Source organism: Pristiophorus japonicus, chromosome 8 (genome assembly GCF_044704955.1).
Source record: "Pristiophorus japonicus isolate sPriJap1 chromosome 8, sPriJap1.hap1, whole genome shotgun sequence".
In the NCBI taxonomy this organism is placed as follows: Eukaryota; Metazoa; Chordata; class Chondrichthyes; family Pristiophoridae; genus Pristiophorus; species Pristiophorus japonicus.
Window position 1 is genome coordinate 167,895,867 of NC_091984.1, and position 13,433 is coordinate 167,909,299.

The 13,433-nt window shown below is 45.2% G+C and overlaps 1 protein-coding gene across 1 annotated transcript in view; it reads left to right on the forward strand.

Annotated features, from left to right (window-relative positions):
* Positions 1-13,433, forward strand: part of LOC139269217 (uncharacterized) — a 294,951-nt gene that overhangs the window by 147,247 nt on the left and 134,271 nt on the right. The window contains exon 8 of the mRNA XM_070888309.1: positions 8,105-8,233. Coding sequence (XP_070744410.1) covers positions 8,105-8,233 — 129 coding nt within the window. The remainder of the gene's footprint in view (positions 1-8,104; positions 8,234-13,433) is intronic.

Here is a 13,433-nt window from a genome sequence, read left to right on the forward strand (position 1 = left end):
TCACCACATTTAAAAAGTACTTGAATGTGCACTTGAAGTGCCTTACCTGCAGGGCTACGGACCGAGAGCAGGAAAGTGGGATTAGGCCGGATAGCTCTTTGTCGGCCGGCGCGGACACAATCGGCTGAAATGGCCTCCTGCCATGCTGTAAATTTCTATGATTCCATAATTCTAACAGACAGTACTAGATGAGCACAAATTTCCTCCAGCTAAATATTGGGAAGACCGAAGCCATTTTCCTGACTCCCAGTCATAAACTCCGTTTCCTAACCACCGGTTCCATCCCTCGCCCTGGCAACGATCTGAGGGTGAACCAGATATCGTATTTGACACTAAGATGAGCTTCCGACCATATATCCACTTTATCACCAAGGCTGCCTACTTCCACCTGCGTAACATCGCACGACTCCGCCCCTGCCTCACATAATCTGCTGCTAAAAGCCTCATTCAGGCCTTTGTTACCTCTAGACTTCACTATTCCAACGCACTCCCGTCTGGCTTCCCATCTTCAACCCTCCACAAACTTGAGCTATCCAAAACTCTGCTGCCAGTGTCCTAACTGGCACCAAGTCCCACTCACCCATCACCCCTGTACTCGCTGAGCTACATTGACTCTCGGTCCAACAATGCCTCAGTGTTAAAATTCTCATTCTTGTTTTCAAATTCCTCCATGGTCTAGCTCCTCCCTTGCAACCCTACAACTCTCTGAGATTTCTGCGTTCCTCCAATTCTGGCCTTTTGTGCATCCCTGATTATGATCGCTCAACCATTGGTGCCTTCAGCTGCTTAGGTCTTAAGCTCTAGAATTCCCAGCCTAAACCTCTTCACCTCTCTACCTCTTTCCCCTCATGTAAGACGCTAATTAAAATCTACCTCTTTGACCAAGCTTTTAGTCACCTGTCCTAATTTCTCCTCAGGCCATTTAAAAAGTACTTGGATATACACTTGAAGTGCCGTAACCTACAAGGCTACGGACATGAGAACATACGAAATAGGAGCAGGAGTAGGCCTTTTGACCCCCTCGAGACTGCCTACCATTCAATAAGGTCATGACTGATCTTCTAATTCAACTCCACTTTCCTGCACTATCCCCATAATCCCTTGATTCTCTTACTATTCAAACATCTATCGATCTCTGTCTTGAATATAGTCAAAGACTGAGCCTCCACCGCCCTCTGGGGTAGAGAATTCCAAAGATTCACCACCTTCTGAGTGAAGAAATTTCTCCTCATCATCCTAAATGGATAATTCCTTATTCTGAGATTGTTGCCCCTGGTTCTAGACTCCCCAGCCAGGAGAAACATCCTCCCTGCATCTACCCCGTCAAGTCCTGTAAGAATGTTGTATGTTTCAATGAGATCACCTCTCATTCTTCTAAACTCTAGAGAATAAAGGCCTAGTCTACTCAATCTCTCCTCATAGTACAATCCTCTCATCCCAGGAATCAGTCTGGTGAACCTTCGTTGCACTCCCTTTATGGCAAGTATATCTTTCCTTAGGTAAGGAAACAAAAACTGTACATAATACTCCAGGTGTGGTCTCACCAGGGCCCTATATAATTGCAGTAAGATGTCTTTACTCTTATACTCAAATCCTCTTGTAATAAAGGTCAACATACCAGTTGCTTTCTTAATTACTTGCTGTACCTGCATTTTAACTTTCAATGATTCGTGTACAAGGACACCCAGGCCCCTTTAAACACCAACATTTCCCAATCTCTCACCATTTAAAAAGCGAAGAGCAGGAAAGTGGGATTAGGCTGGATAGCTCTTTTCCGGCTGGCACAGATATGATGGGCCGAAATGCCTGTTTCGGTGCCGTAAAATTCAAAGATTCTCCTATGATTCCATGTGGCTCAGTGTCAAATTCTGTTTGATAACATTCCTATGAAGCGCCTTGGGACGTTTTACTATGTTAAAGGTGCAATATAAATGCAAGTTGTTGTTGTCAAGACCTGTAGCAGCCACTTCCTGTAAATCTCATGGCTGGCAGACGTCACTTCCTGCAGCGGTCACTTCCTGCAGCAGTCACTTCCTCTAGCATTCACTTTTCTCCACTCTCCCGTCCTTTGACAATTGGAACTGATGATCTTCACTCTCTTTCCTCTTGTCACCATGGTGCCGGAGGCCATTCAAGTGGGAGGAGTGAAAGGGAATGTGGTTGTGGTAGAGGACAGTATAGTCAGAGGGATAGATAATGTTCTCTGCAGCCGCGACCAGGAGTTCCGAAGGTTGTGTTGCCTACCCAGTGACAGGGTTAAAGACATCTCCTTGCGTCTGGAGAAGAACTTGGAGTGGGAAGGGGTGGATCTAGCTGTCGTGGTCCACATCGGAACCAACGACAGGTAGAACTAGGAATGATGTTCTGCTGAGAGAGTTTGAGGAGTTGGGGTCCAAATTTAAAAGCAGAACCTCAAAGGTAATAATCTCTGGATTCTTACCTGAGCCACGCGCCAATTGGTATTGGGACAAGCAGATTAGAAAGTTAAATGCTTGGCTCAGAGTGGTGTGGGAGGCAGGGCTTTTGCTTCATCAAGCACTGGCACCAGTACTGGGGAAAGAGGGAGCTGTTCCATTGGGACCGGCACCACTTAAACTGGGCTGGAACCAGTGTCCTAGTGAATCAAATAACTCGGGCAGTAGACAGGGCTGTAAACTAATGAAGGGGGAGTGGGAGGATTCAGGAAAGAGTAAATTTAAAATCAGCAAGAGTTTTGGGTAAAAATTTGGGTCAGGAAGGGACCGAAAGACTAACAAAGTTAATAAGGCATCAGTGATTAAAGTAACATTAGGGAAAAATAGAAAAAAGTCAAAGCTAAAGGCACTATATCTGAATGCACAAAGCATTCACAATAAAATAGATGAATCAGTAGCGCAGATAGATTTGAATAGGTTTGATCTAATAGCCATTACAGAGACGCGGTTGCAAAGTGGCAAAGGTTGAGAACTAAATATTCCAGGATACTTAACTTTTAGCAGAGAAAGGCAAATTAGAAAAGGAGGAGGGGCAGCCCTGATAATAAAGGATGGGATAAAGACAGTAGAGAGAAAGGATCTTAGCTCGGAAAATCAAGAAGTAGAATCAGTTTGGGTGGAGATAAGAAACAGCAAGAGGCAGAAAACATTGGTGGGAGTTGTTTATTGCCCCAAACAGTAGTGGAAATGTAGGGCACAGTATCAAACAGGAAATTAGAGGTGCAAGTAGCAAGGGTAATACAGTAATCATGGGGGACTTTAATCTACATATAGACTGGACAAACCAAATTTATAGTAATAGTGTGGAGGACAAATTCATGGAATGTATACAAGAGAGTTTTCTAGATCACTATGTTGAGGAACCAATTAACGAATAGGCTATTTTAGATCTAGTATTGTGCAATGAGAAAGGGTTAATTAATAATTTTTCGTAAAGGGGCCCTTAGGGAAGAGTGACCATAATATGATAGAATTTTAGATTAAGTTTGAAAGTTAAATCCGAAACTAGGGTCTTAAATCTAAACCAAGCAAATTACTTAGGTATAAGGGGTGAGTTGGGAAAGTTACATTGGGAAACAACATTAAAAGGTATGACGGTAGACGAACAAAGGCTAGCATTTAAAGAATTAATACATAATTTACAACAAATATACATTTCTTTAAGGCACAAAAACCCCACAGAAAAAGTGGTCCAACCTTGGCTAACAAGAGAAGTTAAAGATAGTATTAGATCAAAGGAAGAGGCTTATAATGTTGCCAAAAAGAGCAGTAAGCCTGAGGATTGGGAGGATTTTAGAATTCAACAAAGGAGGACCAAGAAATTGATAAAGCGAAAATAGAATATGAGAATAAACTAGCGAGAGACATAAAAACAGACTGTAAAAGCTTTTATAGGTAAGTAAAAAGGAAAAGATTAGTGAAAGTAAATGTGGGTCCCTTACAGGCTGAGACAGGAGAAATTATAATGGAGAATAAGGAAATGGCAGAGAAATTAAACAAATATATTGGGGCTGATCAAGGCCTCCGTCCGCCCAGGTGCCGCCAATGGCTGCTGAGGTATGGAAAGCACTTTGGTCGGGATATTCATGGCCGAGGTCCCGCGAAGGTCGGCAAGCTGCAAATGGACGATGTACGCCGCCAATCTGGGCAGCAGAGGGCGGGAGGTCTCATTCTTGGTGGCAGAGGCGCTTGCCGCCCAAGTGCCGCCGAAGATGGTGTCGGGCCCATGGAGAGTTGAAGATCTGAAAAAAAAACTTCAAAAAATAAAAAAAATATCCAAAGACCTTCAGGGGACCCCATTCAGGTATGTCGCTGTTGAAAAAAATATTAAAATGGTCACTTACCTTTTTTTCAGGTTCTTCAAACTTACCGTCAGGGACAGACCAGCCTCCAGCCAGCGGTCCACCCCGTTCTGCCGCCAACTTCTGCCCACAGGGCTCTGGGAGCTCGGCAGGCGGGAGCTCAGTTGCGCCACTCGGCCGTCCACTGATGTCAGCAAGGGGTTCCCGGTGGCTCTCCCCTCCTGCCCGCTCCAGGCCACCCCAAAAGTGGCACTGGGCAGATCTTCAGGAGAAATGTCAGCGGGAGTGGGCGGCAGTGGGCGGTGGACTGATGAATTTCGGCCCCATTGTGTCTGACTTCACAGAAGAAGACGCAAAAACCCTCCCAGAAATAGTGGAGAACTAAGGGTCTAGCGAGAATGAGGAACTGAAATATATTAATATTAGTAAAAAAAATAGCACTGTCGAAATTAATGGGACTGAAAGCCGATAAAGCCCCTGGACCTGATGATCTACATCCTAGGGTTTTGAAAGAGGTGGCTATAGAGATGGTGGATGCATTGGTTGTCACCTTCCAAAATTCCATCGATTCTAAAACTGTTCCCATGGATTGGAAGGTAGCAAATGTAACCCCACTATTTAAGAAAGGAGGGAGAGAGAAAACGGGGAACTACAGACTAGTTAGCCTGACATTAGTCGCAGGGAAAATACTAGAATCTATTATTAAGGATGTGGTAACAGGACACTTAGAAATAATAATAGGATTGGGCAGAGTTAACACGGATTTATGAAAGGGAAATCATGTTTGACAATTTTGTTTGAGTTTTTTGAGGTTGTAACTCGCAGAATAGATAAGCGGGAACCAGTGGATGTCTATTTGGATTTTCAGAAAGCATTCGATAAGGTGCCACACAAGAGGTTATTAAACAAAATGAGAGCTCATGGGATTGGGGGTAGTATACTAACATGGATTGAGGATTGGTCAACGGACAGAAAACAGAGAGTGGGAATAAATGGGCCATTTTCCGGTTAGCAAACAGTAACTAGTGGGGTACCGCAAGGATCGGTGCTGGGTCCTCAACTATTTACAATCTATATTAATGACTTGGAGGAAGGGACCGAGTGTAATGTAGCCAAGTTTGCTGATGATACAAAGATGGATGGGAAAGCAAATTGTGAGGAGGACACAAAAAATCTGCAAAGGGATATAGACAAGCTAAGTGAGTGGGCAAAACTTTTTTAGATAGAGTATAATGTGGGAAAATGTGAGGTTATTATCCACTTGGGCAGAAATAATAGAAAAGCAATTTATTATTTAAATGGAGACAAATTGCAAAGTGCTGCAGTACAGAGGGACCTGGGGGTCCTTGTGCATGAAACATAAAAAGTTAATATGCAGGTACAGCAAGTAATCAGGAAGGCAAATGGAATGTTGGCCTTTATTGCAAGGGGGATAGAGTATAAAAGCAGAGAAGTCCTGCTACAATTGTACAGGGCATTGGTGAGGCCGCACCTGGAGTACTGTGTACAGTTTTGGTCTCCGTATTTAAGGAAGGATATACTTGCATTGGAGGTTGTCCAGAGAAGGTTCACGAGGTTGATTCTGGAGATGAGGGGGTTGACTAGGTTGAGTAGGTTGGGCCTATACACATTGGAGTTCAGAAGAATGAGAGGTGATTTGATTGAAACGTATAAGATAATGCGGGGGCTCGACAAGGTGAATGCAGAGAGAATATTTCCACTCATAGAGGAAACTAAAACTAGGGGACATAGTCTCAGAATAAGGGGCCGTCCATTTAAAACTGAGATGAGGAGGAATTTCTTCTCTCAGAGGGCTGTAAATCTATGGAATTCTCTGCCCCAGAGGTCTGTGGAGGCTGAGTCCATGATCAGATCAGCCATGATCTTATTGAATGGCAGAGCAGGCTCGAGGGGCCAGGTGGCCTACTCCTGCTCCTATTTCTAAACGGGTCATTTTCATGTTGGCAGACTAAGGATCAGTGCTAGGGCCTCAGCTATTCACAATATATATCAATGATTTGGATGAGGAGACCAAATGTAATATATCCAAGTTTGCTGATGATACAAAGCTAGATGGGAATGTAAGTTGTGAGGAGGATGTAAAGATACTTAAAGGGGATATAGACAGGCTAAGTGAGTGGGCAAGAACATGGCAAATGGAATATAATGTGGTAGGTTATCCACTTTGGTAAGAAAAATAGAAACTGTATTTTTTAAACTGGTGAGAAATTGGGAAATGTTGGTGTTCAGAGGGACCTGGGTGTCCTTGTACACGAATCACTGAAAGTTAACATGCAGGTACAACAAGCAATTAAGAAAGCAAATGATATGTTGGCCTTTATTTCAAAAGGATTTGAGTGTAAGAGTAAAAATATCTTACTGCAATTATATAGTGCCCTGGTGAGACCACATCTGGAGTGTTGTGTACAGTTTTTGTCTCCTTACCTAAGGAAGGATATACTTGCCATAGAGAGAGTGCAACAAAGGTTCACCAGACTGATTCCTGGGATGGGAACATATAAAATTCTGACGGGACTGGACAGGTTAGATGCAGGAAGAATGTTCCCGATGTTGGGGAAGTCCAGAACCAGGGGTCACAGTCTAAGGATAAGGGGTAAGCCATTTAGGACCGAGATGAGAAGAAACTTCTTCACTCAGAGAGTTGTTAACCTGTGGAATTCTCTACCACAGAAAGTTGTGGAGGCCAGTTCGTTAGATACATTCAAAAGGGGGTTAGATGTGGCCCTTACGGCTAAAGGGATCAAGGGGTATGGAGAGAAAGCAGCAATGGGGTACTGAAGTTGCATGATCAGCCATGATCATATTGAATGGTGGTGCAGGCTCGAAGGGCCGAATGGCCTACTCCTGCATCTATTTTCTATGTTTCTATGGGAGGATTTTCCTATGAGGAGAGATTGAGTTGACTAGGTCCATATTCTCTAGAGTTTAGAAGAATGAGAGATGATCTCATTGAAACATACAAAATGCTTACAGAGCTTGACAGGGTAGATGCAGGGAAGATGTTTCCCCTGGCTGAGGAGTCTAGAACCAGAGGTCACGGTCTCAGAATAATAGGCTTGCCATTTAGGACTGAGATGAAGAGAAATTTCTTCACTCAGAGGGTGGTGAATCTTTGAAATTCTCTACCCGAGAGGGCTGTGGATGCTCAGTTGTTGAGTATATTCAAGATACAGATGGATAGATTTTTGAATATTAAGGGAATCAACTGATATGGTGACAGTGCAGGAAAGTGGAGTTGAGATAGAAGATCAGCCATGAACTTATTGAATGGAGGAGTTGGCTCAAGGGGCTGAATGACCTACTCTGCTCCTAATTTGTATGTTCTTCCTATCTCATTCACTTCCTGTAGCAGTCACTTCCTGTAGTGATCACAGCCTGTAGCGGTCACTTTCTTTAGCGGTCATTTCCTGCAGCAGTCATTTCCTGTAGCAGTCACTTCCTGTAGTGGTCACTTCCTGTGCCATTACTTGCTGTAGCAGTCATGGCTTGAGCGGTCACTTCCTGTAGTGGTAATTTCCTGTACCGGTCATGCGCTCGCGTCCTGTAGCGGTCACTTCCTGTAGCGGTCACCTCCTGTAGTGGTCACTGGCGGCACTGTTTTTACAAGAAATGTTTAGGACAGTCGCTGCCTATGATAATACATGCAGAAAATAGGAGCACTTTTATTGGGTGACATGTACACTGTGTTGTTTAATCTCTAAGTTGAAGTTTTCCTATAACAAATAGAACTGATGTATTACAAAATGTGATTGTGAGAGTTTTGGCATGAGCTATGTCACCGTGCCCTTTGTTTGGTTCCTTTGCCAGGATTTCCCGTTGGATACAAAGCTGGCTCAGCGCTTGGGTGTATCCAGAGTTCCATAATGATGGTCTATGTTGTCATCCTTTTCGTGCAACCTCAAACTGAACAGTCCCCATCGTACTTGGCCAATAACTGTAAGTTCTAAGCGTAATATTAATGGCTGGGAATATGTTGATGTTCTCTCCCTCTGCCCACTGGAAGGTGCCGCCCAGTCAGACCCCTTCCCACTGTATTAAAAACAGAAAATGCCCCAAACACACAACAGGTCAGTCAGCCTCTGAAGAGAAAGGTTGACTAAGATTTATGCTGGGACCCTGCTTCAAAGTGCCACCTATCCCCTGCTGAAACAGTTTTTTTTTCATTTTATTAAATTCCATAGAATATACAGCACAGAAACAGCATTTGGCCCAACTGGTCCGTGTCGGTGTTAATGCTCCACACCAGACACCTCCCACCTTACTTCAACTAACTCTATCAGCATAAATATTCCTTTCTCCTGCACATCTCCATCCAGCTTCCCCTTCAGTAAATTTACACTATTCGCCTCAACTACTGGTGATGGCGAGTTCCCCATGCTCACTTCTCTCTGGGTAAAGAAGCTTCTCCTGAATTCCACATTTGGTTTATTATTGACTGTCTTATATTTATATTTTGGACTTCCCCACAAGTGAAAACATCTTCCCTATGTCTAACAACAACAAAACCCGTATCAAACCACTTCATAATCTTAAACACCTCTCGCTGGGCCCAATCCTGGCCATGACTTGCATCAATTTTTTTGGAGTAAGTTGTTTTTTCTGGTGTAAGGTAAAAAATGCCATTTTCCCCCCAAAATTTGCTCCAGCGTAAGTCAGTTAGGTAAGATTTTTTTTAGTCCGTTTTTTTTTCAAAATGGGTCGTTCCCAGACACTTACGCCAGTTTTGGCCATTTATGCCACTTTGGCCAGCAAAAACTTACTCCAAATCGACTTAAGTCAGCGTATGTAGCCAGCTCTGAAAAACCTTGCGGGCAATGAAGAAAAAGCAGCGCACATTCGGCAGACATTAGGGCAGGGATAGGGGAGGGAAGGGAACTGGAGAGGACCTCAACAACCAAGCACCAAACGTTGCAAGGAAAAGCTCAAACAATTAAAATACTAATAAAAATGAAATAAATCCTACTGGAGAAATACGAGCTGCTGGCCGCGATGTCACCGGGGTGGGGGGGCGGGGGGCGGGGGGTAGCCAGAGAGAGAGAGAGAGATGCTGGCATACAAAACATTCTCTCTCTCCCATCCCCACCCCCCCACAAAAAAACACTCTTTCTCTCCCTCCCTCTCCCCCGCCAAAACTCTCCTCCCCCCCCATACATTCTTTCTCTCACTCCCCCCTCCCAATACACTCTTTCTCTCTCCCCTCCCGCAAAACTCTCTTCCTCCCCCCACAAAACTCTACTCCTCTCCCCTGCCCCCCCCCCACCCCCCCATCAAAAGTCTCAAGCACAGCCACTAAATAAAAAATAAAAGCGAAGTCCTACCTGCCCGGGAACTCAGCAGGCCGGCCGGCCGGTGCGGGAATCCACTCGGCCAGAGATAGGGTGTGGCGAGATTGGGCGTCCCTTCGGCCGAGAATAGGGGCTGCGAGCATCGGGTCCTGAGCACAGCCCACAGGACGCGCTGAGAGGGCAGGAGCATGCGCGCAGCCCTCACTGAGCATGCGCGCAGATGCCAGCAGTGCTTTGTGCGCTGGCCTGTTGCTCCGCACCTCCCTTCAGTCTCCACGCCACGCAGGGACTCCGGGGACTCCGAAGAGCGGCCAGGATGGAGCCCCTTTTTTCTGGCACCTGTTCCAGCGCGCAAAATCGCCGTGCTTCAGGTCTGTACGCCGAAAAAACGGCTTGGTCAATATTGGGCCCCCTATAAGGGCACCCCTCAGCCTTCTCTTTTCAAGAGAAAGGAGCCTCAGCCTGTTCAATCTTTCCTGATAGTTATAACCTCTCAGTTCTAGTATTATTTTTGCGCCTTCTCCACTTCCTGTATATTTTCAGTAATTGAGCACAGTGCTCCAAGTGTGGTCTAACCAAGTTTCTATACAAGTTTAACATAACTTCTCTGCTTTTTAATTCTATTGAGTAGATTGTGTAGACTAGGCCTATATTCCTGAGAGTTTAGAAGAGTGAGAGATGATCTCATTGAAATGTATAAAATTCCTAAGGGACTTAACAGGGTAGATGCTGAGAGGATGTTTCCCCTCACTGGGGAGTTTAGGACTCGGGGTTACAGTCAGCCATTTAGGACTGAGGTGAGGAGACATTTCTTCACTCAAAGGGTTGTGAATCTTTGGAATTCTCTAGGGGGCTGTGGATGCTCATTGAGTATAATGAAGACAGAGATCGATAGATTTTTGATTACTAAGTGAACCAAGTGATATGGGAATAGTGCGGGAAGGTGGAGTTGAGGTAGAAGATCAGCCATGATCTTATTGAATGGCGGAGCAGGCTCGAAGGGCCGAATGGTCTACTCCTGCTCCTATTTCTTATGTTCTTTTGTTCCTCTGGAAATGAACCCCAGTGCTTTATTAACCTGTGTTGCTTTTTTTAATGATTTGTGTGTCTGAACCTCTCGATCCGTTTGCTCCTCTACCCCATTTAGACACTTATTTTCCAAACAGTCTGTGGCCTCCTTGTTGTTCTGACCAAAATGTATTTCCTGACTCTGGATCAGTTCCTATGGACTGGACGGTAGCTAACGTAACACCACTTTTTAAAAAAGGAGGGAGAGAGAAAACAGGGAATTATAGACTGGTTAGCCTGACATCGGTGGTGGGGAAAATATTGGAATCAATTATTAAAGATGAAATAGCAGCGCATTTGGAAAGCAGTGACAGGATTGGACCAAGTCAGCATGGATTTCTGAAAGGGAAATCATGCTTGACAAATCTTCAAAAATTTTTTGAGGATGTAACTAGTAGAGTGGACAAGGGAGAACTAGTGGATGTGGTGTATTGGACTTTCAAAAGGCTTTTGACAAGGTCCCACACAAGAGATTAGTGTGCAAAATTCAAGCACATGGTATTGGGGGTAATGTATTGACGTGGATAGAGAACTGGTTGGCAGCCAGGAAGCAGAGAGTTGGAATAAATGGGTCCTTTTCAGAATGGCAGGTGTAATGTCCTTACTCAATGGCACAAAGCCCACACGAGGCACATTCTATGGACAAGGTCACTCTATGACCTGAACCTTTATTCACAAGACCAAGAAGTGATGACCCTGCATGGGACCTCCCTTTATATGGTACATCAGTCATTGAAGGTTGGCATGCAGGTGCAGCAGGCGGTTAAGAAAGCAAATGGCATGTTGGCCTTCATAGCAAGGGGATTTGAGTACAGGGGCAGGGAGGTGTTGCTACAGTTGTACAGGGCATTGGTGAGGCCACACCTGGAGTATTGTGTACAGTTTTGGTCTCCTAACCTGAGGAAGGACATTCTTGCTATTGAGGGAGTGCAGCGAAGGTTCACCAGACTGATTCCCGGGATGGCGGGACTGACCTATCAAGAAAGACTGGATCAACTGGGCTTGTATTCACTGGAGTTCAGAAGAATGAGAGGGGACCTCATAGAAACATTTAAAATTCTGACGGGGTTAGACAGGTTAGATGCAGGAAGAATGTTCCCAATGTTGGGGAAGTCCAGAACCAGAGGTCACAGTCTAAGGATAAGGGGTAAGCCATTTAGGACCGAGATGCAGAGGAACTTCTTCACCCAGAGAGTGGTGAACCTGTGGAATTCTCTACCACAGAAAGTTGTTGAGGCCAATTCACTAAATATATCAAAAAGGAGTTAGATGAGGTCCTTACTACTAGGGGGATCAAGGGGTATGGCGAGAAAGCAGGAATGGGGTACTGAAGTTGAATGTTCAGCCATGAACTCATTGAATGGCGGTGCAGGCTAGAAGGGCCGAATGGCCTACTCCTGCACCTATTTTCTATGTTTCTATGTTTCTATATACCTGGATGACCAGGTAAGAAGTGTCTCCAACAAGTTCACCCCCTGTGGTTAAGGTGTGCATTGCTTAAGTATATTCAGTATTGTAGTGATGTTACATAGAGGTTACATACATGACATCATCTCCCCCCCAAAGTCTTATTGAGATCATAGGTTAAGTCTTTCAGGTGGTCTACGCTCCCTTGTGGAGCGCCGCAGTTGGGGCTCTGGTTGTTGAACCTTGGTGTGAGTGTCTGTCACCTGTGGTGATTCCGGCCTGTCCGGGCTGACCGCAGGGACTGTGCATGCTGCTGAATGTTCTTGTTGCTCGTTCACTGGTGGTGGTGTGAGCACCATCTCATGATCTTCCTCGGGTTCCTCAGTGTCCATGCTGAATCGTTTTTTTACTTGGTCCAGATGCTTACGGCACATCTGCCCATTGTTAAGTTTAACCACGATGACCCTGTTCCCCTCTTTGTCTATTACAGTACCCTCAAGCCATTTGGGCCCCACGGCGTGATTGAGGACAAGTACGGGGTCATTTATTTCTATACATCTCCCCCTTGAATTTCGGTCATGGTACTCATTTTGGGACTGGCGCTTGTCCTCAACTATGTCGGTCAGGACTGGGTGAATGAAGGACAACCGAGTTTTGAGTGTTCGTTTCATTAGTAGCTCAGCGGGCGGGACCCCCGTGAGCGAGTGCAGTCAGGACCTATAGGCCAGCAGGAGGCACGATAGGCGGCATTGAAGGGAGGGTCCTTGAATCCTGAGCATGCCTTGTTTAATGATTTGGACTGCACATTCCGCCTGGCCATTGGAGGCTGGCTTAGAAACATAGAAACATAGAAAATAGGTGCAGGAGCAGGCCATTCAGCCCTTCTAGCCTGCACCGCCATTCAATGAGTTCATGGCTGAACATGAAACTTCAGTACCCCCTTCCTGCTTTCTCGCCATAACCCTTGATCCCCCGAGTAGTAAGGACTTCATCTAACTCCCTTTTGAATATATTTAGTGAATTGGCCTCAACTACTTTCTGTGGTAGAGAATTCCACAGGTTCACCACTCTCTGGGTGAAGAAGTTTCTCCTCATCTCGGTCCTAAATGGCTTACCCCTTATCCTCAGACTGTGACCCCTGGTTCTGGACTTCCCCAACATTGGGAACATTCTTCCTGCATCTAACCTGTCTAAACCCGTCAGAATTTTAAACGTTTCCATGAGGTCCCCTCTCATTCTTCTGAACTCCAGTGAATACAAGCCCAGTTGATCCAGTCTTTCTTGATAGGTCTGTCCCACCATCCCGGGAATCAGTCTGGTGAATCTTCGCTGCACTCCCTCAATAGCAAGAATGTCCTTCCTCAAGTTAGGAGACC